Below are 22,833 nucleotides of genomic sequence, written 5' to 3' on the forward strand. Positions count from 1 at the left end.
GCGCCGGTGCCGTCCGGACCAAGATGGGACTCATCTTCGAGGTGGCCGAGGGGCGGCTTCCTGGACATCGACGTGGAGTTTGCGGCGGCGGCGGCGGGCGGGCGCCCCGGCGCGGGCAGAGCCGCGACCTTGCGCCGGCGGGCGCCGGGGCCGGGGCGGGGCGTGCGCGCTGCGGGACTCTGCCTGAGTGCGGGACCAGACCCGCCGCGGGGCTACGGGATGTTCCGGAGCGGTCGCGACCCGCCTGCCCGGGCGGTTCGGGGCGCGTCCCTGCGGGGGCTCCGGGCGCGCGGGAGCGCCCCGGCACTCGCGCGGGGACCAGGGGCCTCTGCTGCTTGGGTCGCTCCTGCTGTGGCTGCCTGAGCCTGTCCTGCTGCTCTGTCCACTCCTCCCTCGGGATTTTCTTTCTCCGTGTAATAAATTATTGGGCGGGAAGATGAGCGCGGTCGCTCTTCGCCTGTTCCGGGAGCGCTTCCCCTTGAACCCAGAGGGGTTTGTTGTCTTTAGTCAGGGATTGCCATCTGGAAGTTGTGGGTGAGTCCTCGTCAAAGAGGTGTCACGTCAGTGGGAGATCCTGAGTGAGACTTGCTGTTGCCGTGGTGAAGAGCAGAGTTGTCTGTTTGGGGCAACTTAAGCGCGAGAGGGGTTAAAAAGCAGGGGGGTTGTTGCCGAGAGTCCTGTAACAGTTTTAAATTACACGTGGCTGTGGCACAAGAGTTGGGAAATTGTGAGATCTCGTTCACGTGTCACCAGTGGAAGCTCAACAGCAGCTTGGCCGGGTGGGATGGAAATTCAGGATCACAGTGACCCTGGGAGCTCCTAACTCAGGCCCTCAGTCCGTTTGAAGTGGTCACTGCAGTAGTGCCCAGCTGTGTGTCTGAAGTCATATTGACTATTAGAGAATGGCTTTTTTCCCCTCTTTGTTTCCCTTGTCACACCAGAGATAAGGTTTCCCCTGCAGTTGTTTGACTTACAGCCCCAGACTGTGGTTTCCTTGTTCTTGGGTGCTCCTTATCTCCACCAGGGAGGCCAGGGAGGGAGAGGCTTTTGTGTGACTTTCTTTACCAAGAAGTTTGTGAGATTTTAAAAGAGACTTCTGTACAGCAAAACTGCACCACAGAGTTGTGGGAGTTGAGCGGTGCCAGCCCCGGCAGATCCCAGCTGGTGTTGGTCACTGGGTAACTCCAGGGTGTGTTTGCAGTGCTGTAATGGTGCATTTTAACCCTCTGTGTTGGAAATGAAGTGTGTGATCCTTTGTTTCCCCCCCCCTTTCCAGATTACAGGGCCTGATAATAAAGGGATTTACAAAGGGGATCGAGAGTCCAGTGGAAAATACACGTTTGCTGCCCACATGGATGGAACCTACAAGTTCTGCTTCAGCAACAGGATGTCCACCATGACCCCCAAGATAGTGATGTTCACTATTGACATCGGGGAGGCTCCCAAGGGCCAAGACATGGAGACAGAAGGTGAGGAACGTTCCTGCAAGGAAATCGGGGAGCTTTTCCCTCCGTGCATGACTTGTGAACTCAATAGGGCTCCCAGGATTCCCGTTCCTTCAGGTGTATCAGCTGTCCTGACACAGCTCAAGTGGATGTTTTTACACCTTGTTACACACAATTTAATGCAAAATCACCACAGAATCCCTTGGCCATCTGCAGAAACTAATGCTTTCATCCTTTAGTCCTTCAGCAGTGCCACTCTGATTTCTAGTTGGCTCAGCAGTATTTAGACCTCCACGGGCCTTAGTTGAGCTCTGACAAATGTGCTAATATCAGATTTTCCCCATAGCTGTGTAAATGACTGTTTTATCTGCAGCCCTTTGTCCTGTACCCGTGTTCATCTCTCACACTTCTCTCTAGGTGGTGGAGATACCTGGGATGGTATGTGGACTGCTTTTTGAAAGCTCCTTGGCATCTTGTCTCTGGCACATGTTCATTCACTAACAGCTAACTTGGCTTTTCCTCTGTAACATTTGTTTGGAGCATGAGAATGTCTTGTTAATAAACTACCCAAAAGGTCTGATTCTGAGCAATGCTGAGCACCCACAGCTCCCATGGACAGGTTCCCATGACAGTTTGTGTTCAGGTGGTTGTTTCTGGCTGACAGAAGATTTAATCAGGAGTTTTAGGTGAAATTCAACTAAATATTGAACGTGCAAGAGCATTGGATGTTTCAGGCAGTGGTTGCTTTCTGTTGCTAAAGGGGATGTTGAGTAATCAAGGGGTTTAGAAGCAATAAGCTGCTTCTAGGTTATGAATTATTACTGATGTGTCAAGGGAAAAACTCAAACTTGTCATTTGCTGTAAAACAAATAAATGAAAGTATTGCCTAACAAGTCATAAAGTTTATTTAGAAATGGTTAACTGTAGCTAGAAAGGCAACAAATTCTTGTTTTCTATTTTAGCAAGTAAATTACTGTGAGCATTGATTGCTTGATGCCACTTGAAAAGTAACACATTCCTAACTTTTTTTTAAAGGCTCACTTAAATCTTTTTTTTTGAGTCTGCATATATCTGTTGTAAAGAATATTAGTGCAGCTTTAACTTTTTAAGGCAGTTTTCTTAAGTGAATTTTTTTGAGTGTATTTAAACAATCCCTGCAACTTTAGTTTCTTTTCTTACTAATGAACTGCACTTACTGCAATGACCACTTGGCCATGAAAATAAGGGATTTATGATATTAGCAGAGGGAGTGTGGTTTGCACAACTATTTAGATTTTAATTGTCACTTGTGTGAGTGTTATTCTCTCGTGCTCTTTTTTTGCTGTGTATTTTGAATAGCTTCATTTTAAGATTGGGATCTGAAGCACCTAATTTATAAATAAAACTGTAATAAGGTAGTTTCCAAGTCAAGTGTGTCCCTTCAAAGGAAAATGTGTTGGGTTTTGTGACTTTTTTTAAGAGCTTATTGCTCGGGGTGTGTTTGTGGAGTGATACCTTGAACTTGGTGCTAGAAAACCTTGCAAATTACTTGCCTGATTTATTAATTTGTAGGTGGACAGTTCTTTGAGCTTGGATGGATTAAAAAGATCCTGTGATTGACAGTCAAATCACTAAATCTCAGATCTCTGAGCCTTCCATTTGCTGAGCTGTCTCCAGCTAGTTTTCTGTTGCTGGTTTGGAATTTTCCTCCTCTCCTGCTTTCACAACACACCAGAACCTGGAGCCTTGTGCCCTCTCAGTGTTGTGCCCCAGCTAAACCTGAAGATCACAGGATGAGATTTGTTGCTCCAGAAAGTGATCTCATTTGCCAGCATCATGATCTTGAGCTAAATTCTCAGTCATTCTATTTTTGCAAGCTTAACAACTAGGAAAAGCTGTCATTTGCCTTGAGATAATTTGCTTGGAATATATTGGATGAGATTGGCAAAATAGCTGTTAGTGTGTGGTATTGATCTCGTGTGTCCTTCCATTCTATTTTTCTGGGCAAGTATGTGCATATTGGAAATACTGACTCTAATTTGTGTGTCTCCTGCCTCCTAGTTGGATGTGGAGAAATGTTTTCCCACTTGTTTAATACCATAGAGACACATCAGGGAAAGTGGTGCTGTGAAAACTAAACTTTGCTGTAGGAATAGAAAGTTTTACAGGCTGCGTTTGGCAGAACTTCTGCAGCAGGAAATTAAGTTTAATTGTTCATAAATGTTAACAAATCGGTTTTTGAGTCATTAACAGACTTACTGATGCTTCTGAAATTATTCTGCAGCTCACCAGAACAAGCTAGAAGAGATGATCAATGAGTTAGCAGTGGCCATGACAGCTGTGAAGCATGAACAAGAGTACATGGAAGTTCGTGAAAGAATACATAGAGCAAGTATGTGTCTGACTTCAATGCCTTCTGCCCTCTCAAATGAACTTGTAAACTGAAATTTAAAATATGAGCCCATGAAAAGTATTCCAAGTTACTTAAAAGAAAATAGTTTAGAATAAATTCTGAAGGACCTGCCCATAGAATAAAGAATGTAGGTGAATTTTGCAGTCATCCTTTAACTGGCTTCCTCTCATGTAAGAAGGGTTGTTATGGAAAATAATGTTTGCTTAAGTGGTGTAAATTCTGTAGTTGTTTGAATGATGTATTCCTGGGGATACTAGTGATGATATTAATTCGTAATCTATTTACATGGGCAGGTAGAGACAGGACAAGAAGATGGTTTTAAACTGAAAGAGAGTAGTTTTAGATGGGATATTTGGAAGAAATTCTTCCCTGAGAGGGTGGGGAGGCCCTGGCACAGGTTACCCAGTGAAGCTGTGGCTGCCCCATCCCTGAAAGTGTTCAGGGCCAGGTTGAACAGGGCTTGGAGCAACCTGGGGTAGTGGAAGGTGTCCCTGCCCATGGCAGGGGGTGGAATAGGATCAGCTTTAAGATCCTTCCAACCCAAACCATTCAGGGATTCTGCGATTTGGTTCCCAGGTGGGCAGAATAGAGAAGGATGCTGCAGTGTATGTCCAAAGTGGGTTTAAAACCAAACTGTTCAGAAAAATCCCTCCCTCATCTTTAAGGCTGCAGGGCACTTCAGGGCACTTCTGGGCCAGGACATGACACAAACACCGGTGGTTTATGTGCAGTGTTTCACTTCCCATGACAGAATGTTTCCAGTTTAAATGCTTTGTAACTTACTGCTTCTCTTTTTTCCCCCCCCAACAGTCAATGACAACACGAACAGCAGAGTGGTTCTGTGGTCATTCTTCGAGGCCCTTGTACTAGTTGCCATGACACTGGGACAGATCTACTACCTGAAGAGGTTTTTTGAAGTCCGAAGGGTGGTCTAAGAGTCCTCCTGCGGTCCCGGGTTTCAGTTCACTCTCTACCAAACATCCTGGTCACAAAAATAAGTCACTTAGTTTTCTGAACCCTCTTTACTGAACTGTAAAACTTCTTTGCTTATGTTCCTTCCCAGCTGAAAACGAGTTGTTTTTATATATCTCCTGTAGCAAAAGCTGTGCTGAAATCTTGTCACTTTATTGGCATCTTTTTCCCACTGAGATCTGCGCAGTCTGTGTGCTAAGCAAGGTCCAGGCAAGCTGCAAACGCTGTAACTCACTGTAGTAACAAGCAATGTTGATGTCTTCTCTAACTTCTTTTTCCCTCTTTCCATAAGTATTTGCAGTTCTGCCCAGGGAAACGGTACAAGGCCCAAAAGGTGACTGTTTGCATTTTTACATCTTTAACCCTGCAGTAGGTGTTATAAAATTGAAATAATCCCAGTAATCCCTTCCCCACTCACAGAAACTGCCAAGGAAAAGGTTAAAATTCGTACCTAGTTGCTATTTCAAAGATAGTCATCAGCAACGAATTACATCAACTTCTTCCCAAAGTTCTTTTAAATGAAATAGTTGCTGTGAAAGTGCTTTTTCTCTGCTCATCACCAAATGTTCCTCGTACGGTTTTTAGTCTCCTGAAGGTTTTATTTGGAAGCCAATTGTGTGCAGTGTCTTGGCAAACACTAGCAAGCCCTTTGGCTTTTGCAGGTCCAAAGCTCAGACTGTTTGCCCAGTGCCCAGGGCATTTAGTGTTCAGGAAATCTGGATTCCTGAGGCCAAAGGGTTCCGGATTCGGGGGGTTTTTCCACGCTATGCAGCCCTTGTATTTAAGTGCAGTGGCAAACTCTGCCATGATCTGATCAGAATTAGCATAATGCTAAATACTGGTGTGTTTTCTTTTTCAGGCACATGTAGATTTGTTTTTGTATAAAGTTCCTTTCCTCGGTATCTGATGATTGGTTTAAAAAAATTAAAGCAGCGTCTGATGTGGGTGCTGAGCCAGGATTATGTTGTGACTGATGTATATTAGTTGTAATCATTTTTGGGGGTGGGGTGGGGTCTTTTCCAGGGGGGAGCCTCTACAAGTAACACACAACAGTTTTGTACAATTAATTTAAAATTTGTTACAGGTTTTCATGTTCCAGGTAAAGTTTTTTCAACCTCGGGCAAACACTTGCAGCAGTTCTTCAGAGAGGTGGCTCTTACACCTTTATTGCAACTGTTGTGTGCCAATATTTTTGTGTAAAACACTGAAAATTGAATTCTAAGATGTACATTTAAAAATTGCTCGTGAATCTAAATATGACCCAGGTTCGATAAATAAACAAATTCTTTAAAAAAAAAAAAAAAAGGCAACTTTGTGTTGTTTTTCTTTGGTACTTTAAGGAAGTCCAGATTAACATAAAGAGGTTTTATAAAGTATTTGTTTAGTAATGGCCATAAATTAAAACACAAGAAGTTCCACCTCAACATGAGGAAGAACTCTCCATGGAGGGTGGCAGAGCACTGTAGCTGCCGAGGGAGGACATGGATTCTCTCTGGAGACATCACAAACCCACCTGGAATTCCTGCATCACCTGCTCCAGATGACCCTGCCTTGGCTGGGGGGTTGGACTGGACGATCTCCAGAGGTTCTAACCCTAAGTGATTCTGTGCTATCTTAGGATGTCAGGAATTTATCCAAACCGCATCCCATTTTCTGGGCAGGTGGATGAATTCCAGGTAATTCTGAACCTAAATCTTTGCTCCCCAGCCCCGAGCAGCCAGATGGCACAGTGCTGCTGTATGGCCCGCTGAAGTACTTACTACGATAAGCCATTTGCCACAAAAATAGTGGTGTTTTTTTTTTTTTGCCATACCCAAAGTTTGGCGTTTTCTGCGGAGTTCCCTGAGGCAAAACCGCTCGGGGAGGGGGGGCGGAACCGAAGTGCCTCGGAACGGAGGTGCCGCCCGCGTGTTTCCGGGGCGGGGGAGCGGCGGGGCGGTGACACCGCGCGGCCAAGATGGAGGCGGTGACTGAGGGGAGCTGGGGGTCCCTCCCGGTGCCGCTGAGCCCGGGCGTGCTCCGGGCGCTGCGGGAGCTCCGCTTCCACCAAATGACCCCGGTGCAGGTGAGGGGCCGCTCCCGGCCGGCCCCGGCCCCGGCCCCGAGCTGCGGGCGCTCTGCCTCCACCAAATGACCACGGTGCAGGTGAGGGGCCGCGCCCGCCGGCCCCGGGGAGGGAGGCCGGGCTGAGGGAGGAGGGGGTCAAATCCTCGGCCACAGCACTCCCTGGGTCCTGTAGAAGTCGCGCTCTTGGCTTTCCCACCGGCTCTGCTCGGGTGATGTTCGCAGACGGCTCTGGTGTCTCCGGGAGGGATTTCTCCTCTGTGAGATTTCCCCCCGTGACCGGTTCACCCGCTCATGAGATGCTTCTTTTTTCAGTCCGCGACCATCCCGCTCTTCATGAATAACAAGGACGTTGCTGCAGAGGCGGTGAGTGCTTTTCCTCGGCTTTGCTCTTGGCTCAGGAGCTGAGATCGGAAATCTCGGAGATCTGACGCTGTTTCCCTTCTCGCAGGTGACGGGCAGTGGGAAGACCTTGGCGTTTGTGATTCCCATACTGGAAATTCTGCTCAGACGGGAGGAAAAGTTAAAGAAAATGCAGGTAGGGTCAGGTAATTCAGTTATGAGTATATTTTTTATGATGTGTGAGGACTTCAGGAACGGTATCCATAAGGATGTGTACATACAGTGACTGTGCTCAGCTCTTTGGTGTAACAGTAACAATAAACTTGAAAATATATATTGGGATGCTTTCACTGCATTTTGATGCAACTTCTCCTTTGACATGATCAAAACAGGGTTCTGAGCTGTTAGAAAAATGTCCTAAAATGTAGAATACACTGGAGTACCACAAGTGAGGCTTTGAATGCTTTTCAGCATCCATTAACTCTGAATACATTTTAGTGAGCAGAGAACTTCACTGTTATGTGCTGTTAAATGCCATTATTAGGTACTGCTCTTTGAGCAGAGGTATTTTGCACATTGATAAAATGCTTCTTTCACAGATATTATCTATCATTTTATACACTTATTGTATTTCCGTGGAAATAATAAAAACAATATTTCTGTTTTGTCTAAACTAGGATCAAAGTCATGGCTCATATTCACTTAGCTTTAAAGTGAGAATTTTGCCCAAATCTTTCTTCCAGTCTGTTACTTTCCATAAATTCCTGTTTTCCACGGGCAGGTTGGAGCCATAATTATCACACCAACGAGGGAACTGGCCATTCAAATCCACGAGGTGCTGTCACATTTCACAAAACACTTTCCCATGTTTAGGTGAGTGAACTTCAGCTTTCCATGACCATAATTCCTTCTCTGTGCTTCTGTCATTCATGAACCAGCAAAACTTAAGGACCCAAATTTTTGTGTTTTATTGTTTCAGTCAGATTCTGTTAATTGGTGGCAGGAACCCAATGGAAGATGTTGAAAAGTTTAAGGAACACGGGTGAGTGGATTGTCAGGGCTTTTTATCAGTGTCTCAGAGCTCTGGTTTTCTCCTTGTCAGGGATTCCAGACCAGGACTTTGGTCCTGATGGTGCTGCAAAAGTCTGTTGGGGGTAGCTGGGAAATTGTGGAGTCTTTGAGTAAGGAGACAGTGGGAAAGGATCTTATGTGACATCAGCACCATTTACCTGCTGTTTGGGTGAAGAACAGACCTGAAAACTGTCAGCACTGAATATTTCAGTTCTTCCTGCTCATTAATTTCTTGAAAATATTTGGTGCTGATACTAATGATGAAGTTTTGAAGGAATCATATTTGCCACTGGCTTTTGTGTGGAGGCACCAAATATTCCATAGATGCTGATTATATCCTAAACTTTTATTGCCACGGGTGATCTGCTTTCACCTGGGAGTTTTTTCTCCCATCCCAGTGTCAAAGGCCCTGCAATATGGATGCAGTTAGAAGTGACAAAGTGAACTTGTTTTATTGAAGGATGCAGGGCAGGTCTGCTCTGGGATACCAATAATAGCAGGTCTCCCAGATTCCTTCCCTTGCCTCTCTCCCAAACAGTGGGAACATCATCGTGGCCACCCCGGGGCGCCTGGAGGATTTGTTCAGGAGAAAAGCAGACGGGCTGGATCTTGCAAGTTGTGTGAAGGCTCTTGATGTGTTGGTGTTGGATGAAGCAGACAGACTCCTAGATATGGGCTTTGAAGCCAGGTATTGAAATAATAAATTCTAATAATCCTAAAGTTTTTAATGAGTTAAAATGATTGATGGGAATGAGTGTGGCCTGCAACGGTTTGTTCTGTTTTGTCTTTTATCTCTCTTTGCTCCATAAAGCAATTGCTAAGTGGGAAGAGAATCAGGAAAAGTGGATCCTTGATGAATACAGAGTTTAAAATTTCTTTTGTTCTCATGTATATTAACACATCTCTCTTTAAGTTGTTTATTAACACATCTCTATTTAATGCTTGGTTAAGCATCATTACTCACACATCAGAATGGCTTAGAACACTAACAAATAAGCTTTGATCTCCCTTTTCTCTTTGTTTAAGTTAATTATTTCAATAGGAGTTTGGCATGTGATGATAAAACCTATTCTGCTTGTAAATTCTTGTAAACTCTTCCTTCAGTGATTAAACCTCTTTCTGAGGGGAGCCTTGGGACAGTTATATTTTCCATGTGCTTGCTTGCAGTTTAAATGCCATCCTGGACTTTTTGCCCAAGCAGAGAAGGACAGGTCTGTTCTCAGCTACTCAGACTCAGGAGGTGGAGAACCTGGTGAGAGCAGGGCTCCGGAATCCCGTCCGGATCTCGGTGAAGGAGAAGGGAGTGGCAGCAACCAACACCCAGAAAACTCCCACACGCCTGGAGAACTATTACATGGTGGGAACCTGGGCTTTGAGAGAGCTGCTTGTTCCCTCTCCTTTTTTCCTGGTTCTGTCAATAAGTTTTTAAGTCTTAGGATCACATTAATGGAAGAACCAGAAGTCTGTTTTCTTACTTTTCTTTTTTTCTCTTGAATTGTTTAGATCTGCAAAGCAGATGAAAAATTTAATCAGTTGGTGCATTTTCTTCGGCAGCACAAACAGGAAAAACATCTGGTCTTTTTTAGGTAATTTTGTTGGTGTTTCATTGTGAAAACAGTTTTATTAATAGTGTTTTATTAAATTCCAAACCTGCCCTGTGTTGCCAAGGATACAGCTTTTTCAAAGTGATTAATTTTGAGAGCTGTTTTGTAGAATATGGTGCCTAAAAAGAGATTAATCATTTCTTCATCTGAGGATTGTGTTGAATGTTATTAAGCAAAACAGAAATTTTAGATGCAATTTTCAAGTAAGACATCATAGATGATTATATGTAATTTATAAAAATGATGTGCCTGTTTTATATAAAAATAGTCAATACTGTATATTTTTGAAACATTTCAGACCACTCGAGTTTGACTGTCTAAAGCAGATTAAAAATGCAGCATAATCTTTTGACTTAATGCCTGTCTTTATCACCACAGCACCTGTGCCTGTGTGGAATACTATGGGAAGGCTTTGGAATCCTTGATTAAACAAGTGAAAATAATGAGCATTCATGGGAAAATGAAGCACAAGCGTAACAAGATCTTTACCGAGTTTCGGAAGCTCCCGGGGTAAGAACTGGGGCTGAACCAGCCAAAAGTCAGAGCAGTGAGGGGCATTTCGGTGATTTTGTCTGACTATTGTGCTGCTACTTGAGCAGGGAAGAACAGCTGAGGAGGAGGATGCTACAGGCTGGTTCTGAGTGTATTTATAATATCACAGAGTGGGAACCAGAGCAAAACCTCAGGATATTATTTTTGTAGTGTATGAACAAGAATGTGGTAACACAAGGCTGTAACTTAACTGCAGAAAAGTGTTCTTTGGCAGCTCTGCAGGATGTTAAGAGACTCTTGCCTCATTAGCTGTCATTATTTATTGCGTGGGACCTGAGCTTTGGCATTTTATATTATGAGAAAAATAATTACCAGCAGATTGGAAGAACAACTGTTTAAAAGGCCAGCATTTAAAAGACCAATTTTGATGTGCTAAAATGAAACATTTATAATAATACATTCAGCTGTGGTTGATGCAATGCTGATTTAGAATTTGAATATGTAATAGGAAATTGATTTTTCTTAGAAATGTAATATAAACCACAATAATTTTCATAACGTTATGTGGAATTTTAGTTGGTGGAAGCTGCAGTTACCTTATATTGTGTCTCTTTTAAATGCCCAGATGTTTCTAATGCTCTGTCCCCCCCTGTCCAGTGAAGATGCAGAACACACAGCTGGGGGGGCTGGCTCTCCTCGAATGAGTTTAATGAAAATACACTTTTCCTCCTTCCCAGGGGCATTTTGGTTTGCACAGATGTGATGGCCCGTGGCATTGACATCCCAGAAGTGCACTGGGTTTTGCAGTACGACCCACCCAGCAGTGCAAGGTACAGTCCCGTGTCCTAAGAACCTTTTCTGTCCATGTGATCTTGTTCTTGTACTGTTCAGATATAAACTGGGAGCCAGAATTGCAGAAAACACATTTAATCACTGCCTGGAAATCTGGGTGAACACAAAATGATGCAGGGACAAGAAGAGCTGATACACTGCAGTGTTTGCTGTAACTGCTGTAGATTGAAATGACTTCGTGTTGTGTGTGTGTGTAAGATGGGTGGTCACCACTTCCATCTCTGTGAAGAGGTGACTCTGGAAAAGGCTTCATGTGAGAATATCAGAGAAATAGTGAGAGGTGACACACTGGGGGTGAAGAACAGAGATGAGAGTGGGGACAGCTCTTGGAGGAATGGTACATTGAAAGCTCACAGGAAAGGAGCTTTTCCATGTCTTTTAACTTTTGTTGTCATAATTCCTGCTACAACTTGCTTAACTATCACCCCCAAAACAGATACCCCTTGCTTTAGCCTAACACTTGAGTGGGGCTGCCACCCTTCTTTGTGGGACATTGTCTTTTACTAATCCCCGCTGGTTTAGTTCAAAAGTACAGAACAGTATATTTTCCATTCCACATTCCACATCCTCAGGCCCTTTTTGCTGGCTGTCTAACACTGGACTAACACAGTCTAACACAGTCCTGTCTAAGAGGACTGACTGTCCTGTTGAGTTGCCCGTGTTGGGTTGTTGCAGTGCCTTCGTGCATCGCTGCGGTCGGACCGCGCGGATCGGCAACGTCGGCAGCGCGCTCGTGTTTTTGCTTCCCATGGAAGAATCCTACGTTAACTTTCTCTCCATCAACCAGAAGGTTTGTGGACTGTTATTCTACCCCAAAGCAGGAGAGAGCAAGGGGACAGGCTGATAGGAAGCCTACTGAGTTTGGAAGAGGAACACGTGGGCAGTGAGTAAGGAAAGGCTTTTTGTCCCTAAGGGTGTAAATTGTGCATTTCCAGAAGGGCAGTGCTGGCCTACCCTCCTGCCCCAGCCCTGCCACCACCAGCTGACACACTGCACCCTCTGTGCTGTTCATTTTTAACTCTTCTCCCATGCCTGCTCCTGCATTTGTGTAATTATATAAATTCTCTAGACCTGCTAATGAGATCAAAGCTTGATAAGGCACAAGATGATGTTGCCTCTTCAGAGTTGCAGTGTGGGAACTCCTCTGCTGGGCCAGGACAGCTGTTGTGTGGAGCTGATGGTCAGCTGGTATGTTGGAATGACCAAGGGGGAAGGGGCTCAAAGCTCACTGAGGATTAACTGGGCAGGAAGTGTGTGTTTGAGGTTTCACAGAGCATTTTACACCATTTAGCTGAACTTTTCCTTTGGTTTTGTTGTTTATTTTCTGGTTCTCAGTGTCCCATGCAGGAAATGAAACCACAGACCAATGTGTTGGATCTTCTTCCCAAACTGAAGTCCATGGCCCTGGCTGACAGGGCAGTGTTTGAGAAAGGGATGAAAGCCTTTGTGTCTTATGTCCAGGCTTATGCCAAACATGAATGCAATCTGATCTTCCGAATAAAAGGTAATTCCCAGCAGGGCTAGTGTCTTTACTGTTCTTTTCAGAAGACAGGATTTGGTTTGGGAAAAAAACCCCATGGTATTATTGTGCCCAAGCTTCAACTACTGATTCTGAATCTCAGATTCACTTTCTACAACATCAAATTTTGACAAAACTCCTATTTTTTCAAGCAGCTTGTTTCAAGAGAAAACATTTAATTATGGAGTTCGACCAAATCGATATAAGTATAAATAAAAGTGACTTAGTATTGTTGCTGGTGTTAAGTATAGAATGCAAACAATACACTAAAATAATTTTAGTCTTTTTTTTCTTTCTCAGTTAAATGAACTTTTTATTCAGCAGGAAAGTGACTTTATAATCTTTGTTTCAACAGATCTGGATTTTGCCAGTCTTGCCAGAGGTTTTGCATTGTTAAAAATGCCAAAGATGCCTGAACTAAGAGGAAAATGTTTTCCAGACTTTACTCCAGTCACTGTGAATACAGACTCCATTTCGTTTAAGGATAAAAACAGAGAAAAGCAGAGACAAAAGAAATTAGAACAACAAAGAAAAGAGAGAGAAGAAAATGAAGGGAAAAAGAAATTCATAAAGAACAAAGCCTGGTCAAAGCAGAAAGCCAAGAGGGAGAAGAAAAAGAAAGTAACAGCTAAAAGGAAGCATGAAGAGGTAACTGTCCATTCTGTTAAAATGCAAATAATTATAGTTTCAAATGGCAGAGTGCCCTGGGATTTTAGTGTGGTGGAACTGATGGCTGTAAAGTAACTTTTTAGGACCTTGACAGGCAAATCTTAACAAAAAAAATTACAGAGAAGCTTTTTAAAGCCAAACACTAAACCAATTTCTCAGCACTTATGCTGGTTATTAGTGCTGCCAGCAGACATAGCAGGGATTTTTATTTCTCTGGAGTCCTGCAGGAGGGCTTGATGGTGGACAGGGCTTGATTTTTCCTTGCTTTTGTTAATTTTCAACAAGTGTAGCTGAGAGTTACAGAGTCTCCTGGGTAGGAACTGAGTATTATTTCCTGCTTGGATACTCCTGGCAAAATCCAAGTTGTAATCTTCTCACGTTCAGCTGTATAGAATGAAAACTTTCTGGTGAAGTGTCTAATTTGTTGTTTTCAACTGCCAACAGGGCTCTGATATCGAAGATGAGGATATGGAAGAGCTGCTGAATGACACAAGACTCTTGAAAAGACTAAAAAAGGGGAAAATTAGTGAAGAAGAGTTTGAGAAGAAACTAACAGGCAGCCAGAGTAGACTCAAAGCAGAAACTGTTGCTGACACAGAGTCTGAAGGCTGACACTCATCTTTTTACATTAAAATACTGCTTATTTCAATAAATATGGATTTTTATAAAAAATGATGGGGAGACCTGGCATCCAGAAAGACACACATCCCACAGCTCAGTAACAGCACACCTCAGAACAAGTCTGAATACACCATAAGGTACTTTAATTTATAGTATTAAAACACTCCACCCATCTTTAAAATAATTTACTTTAGGTCTTTAGAAGCTGTAGTAAGTTCTGGAATTTTTTCAAGAGTGGTCCATAATTACATTAATCCTTATGATGTTGTTTCCTTGCCATGTTCCTATAACTTGTATCATCTTCCAAGTCCTACAGCCCTGATGGTCACTGAAGATGATACATCCTGTGCAGGGAGTCCTGTGTGTTACAGGTAGAGTTTGATGAGTTCATCACTGACAGCTGAGGGAGTTAACACACCCAGGTCTGTGAACAGCAGTGTGATGAGTGATGGGGATGTGTAGTCAATCCAGGGATGCTCCTCTGTGAGATTCTGACCTGTTTTCAGAGTGTCTGCTTTGTACTAGAAGGAAACAGAGACCACCAGTTATTACACAACTGCAAGTTAAATCCTCTTTTGGGCAAGAGTGGTACTACAGCCTTGAGCAGATGTTTGTGGTAAAACTGAAGGAAGTCAAGTGCAGAGACTGGTGAGACCTTGGTCTCAGCTGCTTTATCTTCTGTAAAAAGTACAATTTGTAGTTCTAAAGTGTATTGGTTTAACTGTTTCTTATTCTCAACTGCTCCTGCACCCCAAAGGAACTGCTTTAGGAACTAAATATTAGTAATAAGACAAATTATGGCTGTTTGGCACATGACTGTACAGTGGAGCTGCTCCATAACGTGCCCCAGCACAGAGATCCAGATAAATGTGCTTAGAGGAAAATTTTTCACAGACACACAAGTGTGCACCTTAGCTGGGTAAGGTGGAATTAGAATTTCTCTTACCTTAAACCTGTCAGGGACATCCTGCTGATTTAGAGGGAAAAGTCTTACAAACTTGAAACTTTCTGCTACCACATAAAATGGCTTATTCTGGGCTTTGGCACACACAGCAATTTGGTTAGTGCCAATCTGTGGAGACAGATGGAAAACAACATTGCAGACTCAGTGCTTGCATGACATAATATTGCCCAGTTTCCAACAATAAAGAGACATTTACTGGAAAACATCCAAATAGAAGAATCTTTTCAAAAAGCCTTAAACTTTTCAAAGGAACCAAACTTTAAAAGTCCAGAATTTAGAGAACGATGGAAGAAACTCAGGATTACCTTGTTGATAATGCCTCCACTTTCAACCACACCTTCAGCACCAACCAACACCAGGTCCACTTTCTCCATAATGTAGCTGTTCAAAGAGGGGGAAAAAATCCAAGGCTTACTGGGTAAGATGGCAAATGATTTGCTGAACAGAACAGAAATGAGTAACTCAAGCAGGCTTTCACTTTTCTGCACTAGTTCCACCTCTTGTAAGTCCACGTGCTGTTATATTCCAGGTGCCTTGGAGGCAGCATCTTGGGCATTTTGAGCTTCTTGAGGTTCAGATTTATTATAGTTCTTTCTTTTCCCATGTTTTTTTGACTTGTACGAAGCAGTGGTAGTTTAGCAAACACCTTAAAACCCCCCAAATGATATCATTTTCTACCCCTCTTTGTGTAGAACCTCAGTTTTTTTTACAGATCTCCACGAGTTCTACACTTAGGTCTGACTCCTCCTTTCATTCTAACATGCAAAATCAAATACTTGTCTTGTAACAGACACATTCTCCTAATTGTGCACCTAAAGGTGTAACTTGTTTAGCCTGTTTGATGACTATGACAAACTAAGTAATAACCTCTGGAGTTTGAAAAAGCTTCTAGAAAACTTACGTGTAACACTGTCAAAATACAACTGTGATGAAAAATATTAAGATTTACGATCAGATTTACCCAACTGCAGCATCCAGAATCACAGTCACAGGAATGTTCAGCTTCCTCAGGGCTTTTGCCATTTTCTGCCTGTTAAAGAAAACATGTTTGAACCTTACAAATCTTTTCTTTAAAGACAATGATAGGAAAATATTGTCTGAAAGACTGAAACCCGTGACTGTCCATGTTCTGTTTCTTGTAGAACAGAAAATAAGTTATTGTATAGAAATGGAAGGAATTGTTGGTGTGGTGGTGTGTGTTGTTAGTGCTGTGTATTATCCAGTGAGCAGGGTTTACTCTTTCACTTATGCAACAAAATATGCTCTGAAGTAATTACTTTATTTGGCATCTTCAAATGACATTTTACCTATACATTTCACTATGCTGTGGTCAGGATAATCCTGATTATTTTGCCCTGTTTTTGAAGGAGAAAATTGGAAATCGGTTCTCTCCCATCTCCCAGGGGTAAAGCAGTTGCTTGGCACTGCCTGAAAGTTTGCAAACATTTGAGGAAAACCTGGATGACGCTAATTAGAATATTTAGTATGGGAAGTTAATTACCAATACTGTCTAGGGGTTTTTCCACTTGTCCAGAATAATGTGATATTAGTGACAGCTGCCATTTAAAATGCTACAACCAAGCCTAGCAGCTTTGGTAGGCTTGATGGTAGCTGTAACTTACCCTGTTAACCAAGATAAAAACCAAATTAACGAGTACTTGCCCTGCTTGATCTGGTTGTGACTCAGTAACATAAACACTGAATCGCTTCTTTGCCTCCACAGCTGCTTCCAGCACCCTGAGGACCACCCTGGAGTAGGCATGGGTCAGGATTCGCTGCCAAAACAAAGGAAATCCAGACATTTATTTTTGCTGAGCTTTGGGAAACCTTTACTTCTGTTAATAGTGCTATGGCTTGTCATGCAGGAGTTAGAACAGGAGTGACCCTGCCAGGCCCTACTCACAGCACCATCTCTGATGAACGGGTGGCACAGCTTGGCGATTTTGTTCCTCGAGAGAGACACTTTCCTCAGGAAGATCTCCCCGCGCTCGATCATGATTTCTTTGCACTTGGAGTAGTCCTGGAAGACAGAGGGATGCCGGTGAGGCGGGAGGGTCCCCCGGCACAGCGGGGCCGAGCAGGGCGGCCCGTACCGAGTACTCCAGGGACGTGAGGCTGATGAAGCGCAGGAACAGCTCCCCGCCGGAGGACACGGCCACCGAGGAGTCCACCCGGGACAGCGTGTCGATGGCGTCCCGCAGGCTGTTCCGCAGGCCCTGGATGGTCTCTCCTGGGGACAGGCAGGGTCAGGGGCTGGCCCCGGGGACACCCGGGGGGCAGCGGGGAGGGGACCCGGGCCCACCTCGGTCCTGCTTGAGGAAGCCCAGCAGGGCGCGGATGGCGGCCACGGCCGAGGCGACATCGGGGTCGTCCCTCAGCTGTGCCCGGAAGGTCTCGATCAAGGCTGGAAGACAACGGGGCGTTGGCCCGGCCCGGCACCCCCACAGATACGCGTCCGTGCCCATGGCTCCCCCGATATCCCCCCGGTACGCGTCCGTGCCCATCTCCCTCGATAATCCCCCCGGTACCGTAGTGCCATCGCTCCCCCGATATCCCCCCGGTACCGCCCATGCCCACGCCCCCGATATCCCCCGGTACCGTCCGGCCCATCGCTCCCCGATATCCTCGCGTATTACCGTCCGTGCCACCGCCCCCCGATATGCCCCCGGTACCGTCCGTGCTCATCGCTCCCCGCTCCGCTCCTCCCGCCGCACCGGGGCGTGGGCAGGGCCGGGGCGCCCGCGGATGACGGAGCGCGGGGCCGGAGCGTCATCTGAGGCCGCCGGGAGCAGCTGCTTCTCCCGACCGGCGAGATGAGCGCGGGTGAGGCGGCGGGTTCGGGGATACCGCGTTCAGGGTCTGAGGGTACCGCGGCGGGGTCCGGGAGGTGCCGGGAGCGGGGCTCGGGTTCCTCGTGGAGGAGGCAGAGGCCGGAGCGGGGCTCTCGGGCACGGCTCTGCCGCCTGCACTGGGCTCCTCTGCCCCGGGCCCCGAGTGACGCTGCTGTGTTGGTCCCTTTGCAGAGGACGAGCTGAGCCTGCTGGTCATCGTCATCGACACCAACCCCATCTGGTGGGGGAAGAGGGCGCTGGGAGAGGCGGAGGTACGGCCCTGGTGCTGCCCGTGGCCATTGCTGAGGGGAACGGTGTCATTTTTTTTAATCGTTAGTAAGTAGGCAAGAGATAGGATTAATCTTTGACTTCCGAACTATCCTAACGTTGTCTGCTAAAGTGGGTATAATGGATATCAGAACACTCTTTTTTTAACTGCAGTTATTTCACAGATTTCTTTTGAGTTGCTTCTGTGTAACTGTTATTGTGCTGTATCTGCTGTTTTCTTTTCCAGCAGTTCACCCTGTCGAAATGCATCGATGCCGTGATGGTGCTGGGAAATTCCCACTTGTTCATGAATCGCACCAACAAACTCGCTGTGATAGCAAGTCACACACAGGAAAGGTAGAGCTGCTTCTGAACAGTGTAAAGGTTTCAAATGCACTTTCCTATGTCTGTCTTCTGATTTTCTTACTGGCTTGAAATGTATAATTGAAACCAAGTTAACGTGTGTAATATATCACTGTCTTAAAAGAAGATATAAGCTAAAAAATTGTGGGAAAGAAATAATCTTAGTGCCTTACAAAGGAACAAAAAGGCTTATAAAACAGAAGGGAGGTTTAAATAGACCTAAAGATATACAGAGAGAGAGAGAATTGTAGAGATGCATCAAGTGGAACAATGCAAGTGGCAGAAGTTTCCTGTTTAGTGGATATTTTCCCTGCAGATATTTGTGAGTCTTGGGGTCTCCCCAAAGTGCAGCCATAGTATCTGTTTGCCAGTTCTTTTAAGAGATGTCTTGAAAGGAGGGAGCTGAATTTGGGGTTTACTCGTGTTGGAGTTTGAAGGTCACCAACGTTAGGTAGTCTCTTTAATGTCTAAAGTATTAAAAGTATTTGAAATTATACTTCAGAGTATTGCTATCTGCAGCTTATTAATTTATGATAGTTTTTCTTACAAGGTTTAAAGGCAAAACATGAATACTTTGCTTTTCCTCTGTTTTAGCCGTTTCCTGTACCCTGGGAAGCGTTGGGCTTCTGCAGATCCCTTTGGAGATGGAGGCAGTTCCATGGAATCTAATTGCTCTGGCAGCAAGGATGGAAAATATGAATTATTGACAGCAATAAATGATGCAATTGCAGAAGAGATTAAAGACCTCATGACAAAAAGTAAGGGGAAGAAAATTCTAGGCTTAATATGCAGAATTGCAAAATACTTGGACTCCCAAGGAGTTTTAGGAATTTCCTCTCTTTTCATCATGTGGATTTTAATGTGTTTAAAGTAGATGAATTTATTATGCTTGACACTTCAAGTTTCTGCTTTAATACTATTTGCCGAAGATAAAACTTGGAGTATTTGGTGTGGACAGTTTCGACAACTGTTTTTTATATCTAAAAGTAACTTTTGCAACTTTTCTTGTATTGCAGCTGAGATGAAGGGCCAGCAAACAGAAACCCTGCTAGCAGGATCACTTGCTAAAGCACTTTGTTGTATCCTTTTGATCACAGAATCTTCAAAGCCTTTATGTGTTTTTAAGACTTTTTCTTGTAATAATAATTAAGTTTTACTATTTGTTTTCTCTTATAATATTAAACACTGACGGGTTTGCTTAATAACTGGGGGTTGTGCTTATTAGGTGTGTGTTGGCCAAGGTGGTGAATATGTGGTATGGATCCTGGAGTTATTTCCAAGATTGGAATGTAGATTCCTTAATGTCAGCTAATGTAGACATCAACAAGATGAGCAAAGAGGTGAAAGGTAACACCTTCTCCTGTTTGCAGTCCTTGAATAAATATTTGAACCTGAAGGATAAATATAAATCCATATGCACACACAGATATGCATATGTTTTGATACACTGCCATTTCCAAAATTGGCAGTGGTTGTACAGGTTTTATTCTGATCATTTGAAGTTACCCAGTTTAAAGTAGGTCTGGGTGACAATCAGGAGAAAAGGACTTGAACAGCAGTCCATGTTCTTATGCAGATTTTCTGTTGCATTCGAGTAAAACTGGAACAGGGATCTCTTTTGAGGTTGAGAGGAATTAATCCACAGATACTTGTCACTGGGACTGGACCACATTTTTGTATATGTTTTATCTGACCTGTTAGATCTAACATGGAAGAGGTTCAATATCTAACTGAGATTACAGAATTAAAAGGGCAAACTGTGGTGGTACAAACAGTGTGCTGATGCATTTCTCTTTCTTTCTTTTTAATACTTAGCCAATCAAGAAATGAAATCAAGGATTTTGGTAAGAACTTTTGCTGTCAGTTTTCTTTTGGTTCTCAAACTCAGTGATATATGTAGGCTAACAAGTCTGAGTTGTTTTATTTAGGTCATAAAAGCCGCAGAAGACAGCACGTTGCAATATATGAATTTCATGAACGTGATCTTTGCAGCGCAGAAACAGGTGAAGCTGCTTTTCTTTGAATTTATATTGTCTTTTATTAATGTGCAAAGGTGACAAATCAGTTCGTTTCTCTTATGATTACGTTCTGATCAAGTGAAAGAGCTTTCCTGTGGCTGTGGTGGCCCTGCATCTGGAAAAGCAGGTGCATTTCTATGTGGGGTGCATGTGTAGTGGAAAAAAGTCATGTCAGGAACACTGGTGGGGCTACGTTGGTCCTGGCTGAATTTGGTTTTCATGCATTTCTTCTCTTTCCTTGCAGAGTATTTTGGTTGATGCCTGTGTCCTGGACTCTGATTCGGGTCTTCTACAACAGGTACAGACTTCCTGTTCTTATTTGCTGTTTGCATTAATTCATAGATACTTGATGCCAGATAGTTCAACATGTTCTTCTGCTCTTTTCCTCCGTTAAGGAAGAGTGGGTGTGGAAATATGTTCAGTGGATCTGACAGTTCTGTCATGCAGGCCTTGTGCAGTACAAGGAGATTTTAAATATCCTGTTAATGTCATAAAACAACAACCTGATCATTCTCTCTGCTTTGCAGGCCTGTGACATTACAGGTGGCATATATTTGAAAGTGCCCCACATGCCATCCCTCCTGCAATATTTGTTGGTAAGTCATTGAAAAAACACCTGAGGGTTTTTCCTGTGTGAGATGTGCAATATCACTGATGAGGAGATACAGCAGTACCAGTCCAATTCACAAAGTATTTTTCTCCTTCCCTGCAGTGGGTATTTCTCCCTGACCAAGAGCAGAGATCACAGCTGGTCCTCCCACCTCCTGTTCATGTTGACTACAGAGCTGCGTGTTTCTGTCATCGGAACCTCATTGAAATTGGTTACGTGTGCTCTGTGTGCTTGTCAAGTGAGTTGATGAATATCTAAGAGTCTGATTTCTTCCATTCAAATGACCTATTTTAGTGAAAGCCAATTCTTTTCTTTTCCAGTATTCTGCAACTTCAGTCCTATTTGCAGTACCTGCGAGTAAGTGTTTGTTCTTTGTATTTCAGGGCTGGGTGTGGAAATACATTGTGTAGCTGACAGTTCCTTTTTTTATGTTTTTTTTTTTTTCAGGACTGCTTTCAAAATATCACTGCCACCTGTCATGAAAGCAAAGAAGAAGAAATTAAAGTTAGCTGCGTAACAACATTATGAAAATACATCATTACCTCCTCCAGTAATTCCATGAAATGGAACCTACTTGAGAAATTGCTGGCACTTTTTATTGGGTATGAAAGAGAACTGGATGAAGTGCTATTACTTTTTTGTTGGGGGATAAATATTTAAATGAGACGTCTTCTATGCAGCCCTTTAAGTAACGAATCACTGTATTACCATGTAACCTGTGCTGTTTTCCCTACTAATTCTGAACTATAAGAGGAATCAGAAGTTACATCCTGTAAGGAGATACAGCCTGGGAAGTTGAAGGTATTCTGGCCACTGCAAAGTTTTCCACCTCTCAGATGTTTTCAAAGACAAGAAAGCTGTGGTTCTTTTTGTTGGTGTAAAGTTCAAAATGACCAGTTCTAGTGTGTAGGATCAGAACTTTAGCATTGTGTTGTTCAGGGGCTTCAGCTCCTTGCTAGCAATTTTTGGACTAAAACAGCATCAGTTTCAAAAGAAATGAGCCAACATTTTCAAGATGGCTTGGGAGCCACTTGAATAAAAAGGTGCTAATTGCCCTACATGTGCACTCACATGTATTCATATTCCTTTGACTGTATTGTCCTTGTGGTACTTCTTTCTCAATTTGATAATCTTCATTTGTGAATAAAAAGGCCTTTCTTTGTTTGAAATAACACCAATAAATGCAGACTAACTGCCTAGTCTTTAAGATTGTATTTTGAAACTGGAAAACAAAAAATGTTGTTGTAATATGACAGCAGGCACACTTCTTTTTTTAGTATGTGGGTTTACATCTGGCATTTGACACTAAACAAACAATATCCCCATCTAAAAAGTAGCTTTACAGTTTGGAGGTTTAGCCTGTTTTAGTAACTGCCATGCTCCTGAAAGGAATACAGAGAGGAATTGTTTCCTGCATAGAAAAGGACTAATTTTTTTCTTCCTAATGTCTACACAAGAATTTGTCATGTCTTGATATCAGGTTTTATCACTGTAACAGCTTTAGTGCCAGTTTTTTCCAGGCTTGCCAGAGTACAAAGCGAGCTTTTTTGATTGCCAAAAGCCATTTTGTGTGAAGGCTGTATTTATAATTTACTTTGTATAAAACTTTTGTAATAAAAACTGTTTCTTTTGCAAGCGTGGCCAGATATTGCTTTAATGACATATTTAAGGGCGAGCTACATGGCTTTCTTGGATATTTATTGTGTGAGTGTAATGATGTGATGTGACACTGGATGG

The 22,833-nt window shown here is 43.6% G+C and overlaps 4 protein-coding genes across 8 annotated transcripts; 3 read left to right on the forward strand and 1 right to left on the reverse strand.

Moving 5' to 3' along the window:
* Positions 1 to 6,114, forward strand: TMED2 (transmembrane p24 trafficking protein 2). Its single transcript, XM_029961163.1, has 5 exons — positions 1 to 78; positions 1,277 to 1,469; positions 1,863 to 1,883; positions 3,709 to 3,816; positions 4,648 to 6,114. The coding sequence occupies exons 2-5, from the start codon at positions 1,352 to 1,354 to the stop codon at positions 4,770 to 4,772; spliced, it is 372 nt and encodes a 123-aa protein (XP_029817023.1). The 5' UTR covers positions 1 to 78; positions 1,277 to 1,351; the 3' UTR covers positions 4,773 to 6,114.
* Positions 6,115 to 6,385: 271 nt separating this feature from the next.
* DDX55 (DEAD-box helicase 55) lies at positions 6,386 to 14,094 on the forward strand. 2 transcript variants are annotated; one of them, XM_025895485.2, is made up of 14 exons: positions 6,386 to 6,485; positions 7,189 to 7,239; positions 7,325 to 7,411; positions 7,997 to 8,088; positions 8,195 to 8,257; positions 8,825 to 8,974; positions 9,454 to 9,643; positions 9,790 to 9,872; positions 10,269 to 10,400; positions 11,120 to 11,212; positions 11,910 to 12,024; positions 12,570 to 12,738; positions 13,109 to 13,401; positions 13,867 to 14,094. In XM_025895485.2, exons 1-14 carry the CDS (start codon positions 6,429 to 6,431, stop codon positions 14,032 to 14,034), a joined length of 1,743 nt encoding a protein of 580 aa, XP_025751270.1. In that variant the 5' UTR covers positions 6,386 to 6,428; the 3' UTR covers positions 14,035 to 14,094. The 2 variants fall into 2 exon arrangements, with proteins under 2 accessions (XP_025751270.1, XP_017931881.3); XM_018076392.3 differs by lacking the exon at positions 6,386 to 6,485 and adding an exon at positions 6,752 to 6,874.
* On the reverse strand, positions 13,215 to 17,767 carry EIF2B1 (eukaryotic translation initiation factor 2B subunit alpha). Of its 2 annotated transcripts, XM_018076394.2 has the most exons (9): positions 17,680 to 17,761; positions 17,310 to 17,411; positions 17,101 to 17,237; positions 16,911 to 17,027; positions 16,666 to 16,782; positions 15,969 to 16,033; positions 15,313 to 15,388; positions 14,990 to 15,115; positions 13,215 to 14,564 (listed from the first exon to the last, which is right to left on the reverse strand). In XM_018076394.2, exons 1-9 carry the CDS (start codon positions 17,690 to 17,692, stop codon positions 14,409 to 14,411), a joined length of 909 nt encoding a protein of 302 aa, XP_017931883.1. In that variant the 5' UTR covers positions 17,693 to 17,761; the 3' UTR covers positions 13,215 to 14,408. The 2 variants fall into 2 exon arrangements, with proteins under 2 accessions (XP_017931883.1, XP_017931882.1); XM_018076393.2 differs by having other exon boundaries at positions 16,911 to 17,411; positions 17,680 to 17,767.
* Positions 17,719 to 22,731, forward strand: GTF2H3 (general transcription factor IIH subunit 3). Of its 3 annotated transcripts, none has more exons than XM_018076395.2 (13): positions 17,719 to 17,830; positions 18,031 to 18,110; positions 18,353 to 18,462; positions 19,063 to 19,226; positions 19,485 to 19,547; positions 19,786 to 19,815; positions 20,284 to 20,312; positions 20,397 to 20,471; positions 20,731 to 20,784; positions 21,014 to 21,082; positions 21,199 to 21,334; positions 21,417 to 21,453; positions 21,544 to 22,731. In XM_018076395.2, the coding sequence occupies exons 1-13, from the start codon at positions 17,821 to 17,823 to the stop codon at positions 21,611 to 21,613; spliced, it is 927 nt and encodes a 308-aa protein (XP_017931884.1). In that variant the 5' UTR covers positions 17,719 to 17,820; the 3' UTR covers positions 21,614 to 22,731. The 3 variants fall into 3 exon arrangements, with proteins under 3 accessions (XP_017931884.1, XP_017931885.1, XP_017931886.1); XM_018076396.2 differs by having other exon boundaries at positions 18,356 to 18,462; XM_018076397.2 differs by lacking the exon at positions 17,719 to 17,830 and having other exon boundaries at positions 18,087 to 18,174.
* The last annotated feature ends 102 nt before the right edge of the window (positions 22,732 to 22,833 follow it).

This window comes from Manacus vitellinus, unplaced genomic scaffold (genome assembly GCF_001715985.3).
Source record: "Manacus vitellinus isolate BGI_N305 unplaced genomic scaffold, ASM171598v3 scaffold_31_pilon, whole genome shotgun sequence".
In the NCBI taxonomy this organism is placed as follows: domain Eukaryota; kingdom Metazoa; phylum Chordata; class Aves; order Passeriformes; family Pipridae; genus Manacus; species Manacus vitellinus.

Excerpts from the sequence above, each read along its gene's own strand:
- TMED2 (XM_029961163.1), top strand. The coding sequence starts at position 1,352 with ATGGATGGAACCTACAAGTTCTGCTTCAGCAACAGGATGTCCACCATG. Across the intron at positions 1,470-1,862 it reads CCAAGACATGGAGACAGAAG|GTGGTGGAGATACCTGGGAT; the intron begins GTGAGGAACGTT and ends ACTTCTCTCTAG. Across the intron at positions 3,817-4,647 it reads TGAAAGAATACATAGAGCAA|TCAATGACAACACGAACAGC; the intron begins GTATGTGTCTGA and ends CCCCCCCAACAG.
- EIF2B1 (XM_018076393.2), bottom strand. The coding sequence starts at position 17,369 with ATGTCGCCTCGGCCGTGGCCGCCATCCGCGCCCTGCTGGGCTTCCTCA. Across the intron at positions 16,783-16,910 it reads CGTTCATCAGAGATGGTGCT|CGAATCCTGACCCATGCCTA; the intron begins GTGAGTAGGGCC and ends TTGTTTTGGCAG. Across the intron at positions 15,389-15,968 it reads ATTCTGGATGCTGCAGTTGG|CTACATTATGGAGAAAGTGG; the intron begins GTAAATCTGATC and ends CTCTTTGAACAG.
- GTF2H3 (XM_018076395.2), top strand. Across the intron at positions 18,463-19,062 it reads GCAAGTCACACACAGGAAAG|CCGTTTCCTGTACCCTGGGA; the intron begins GTAGAGCTGCTT and ends CCTCTGTTTTAG. Across the intron at positions 20,472-20,730 it reads TCTTTGCAGCGCAGAAACAG|AGTATTTTGGTTGATGCCTG; the intron begins GTGAAGCTGCTT and ends CTTTCCTTGCAG.
- DDX55 (XM_018076392.3), top strand. The coding sequence starts at position 6,767 with ATGGAGGCGGTGACTGAGGGGAGCTGGGGGTCCCTCCCGGTGCCGCTG. Across the intron at positions 7,240-7,324 it reads AGGACGTTGCTGCAGAGGCG|GTGACGGGCAGTGGGAAGAC; the intron begins GTGAGTGCTTTT and ends CCCTTCTCGCAG. Across the intron at positions 11,213-11,909 it reads GACCCACCCAGCAGTGCAAG|TGCCTTCGTGCATCGCTGCG; the intron begins GTACAGTCCCGT and ends GGGTTGTTGCAG.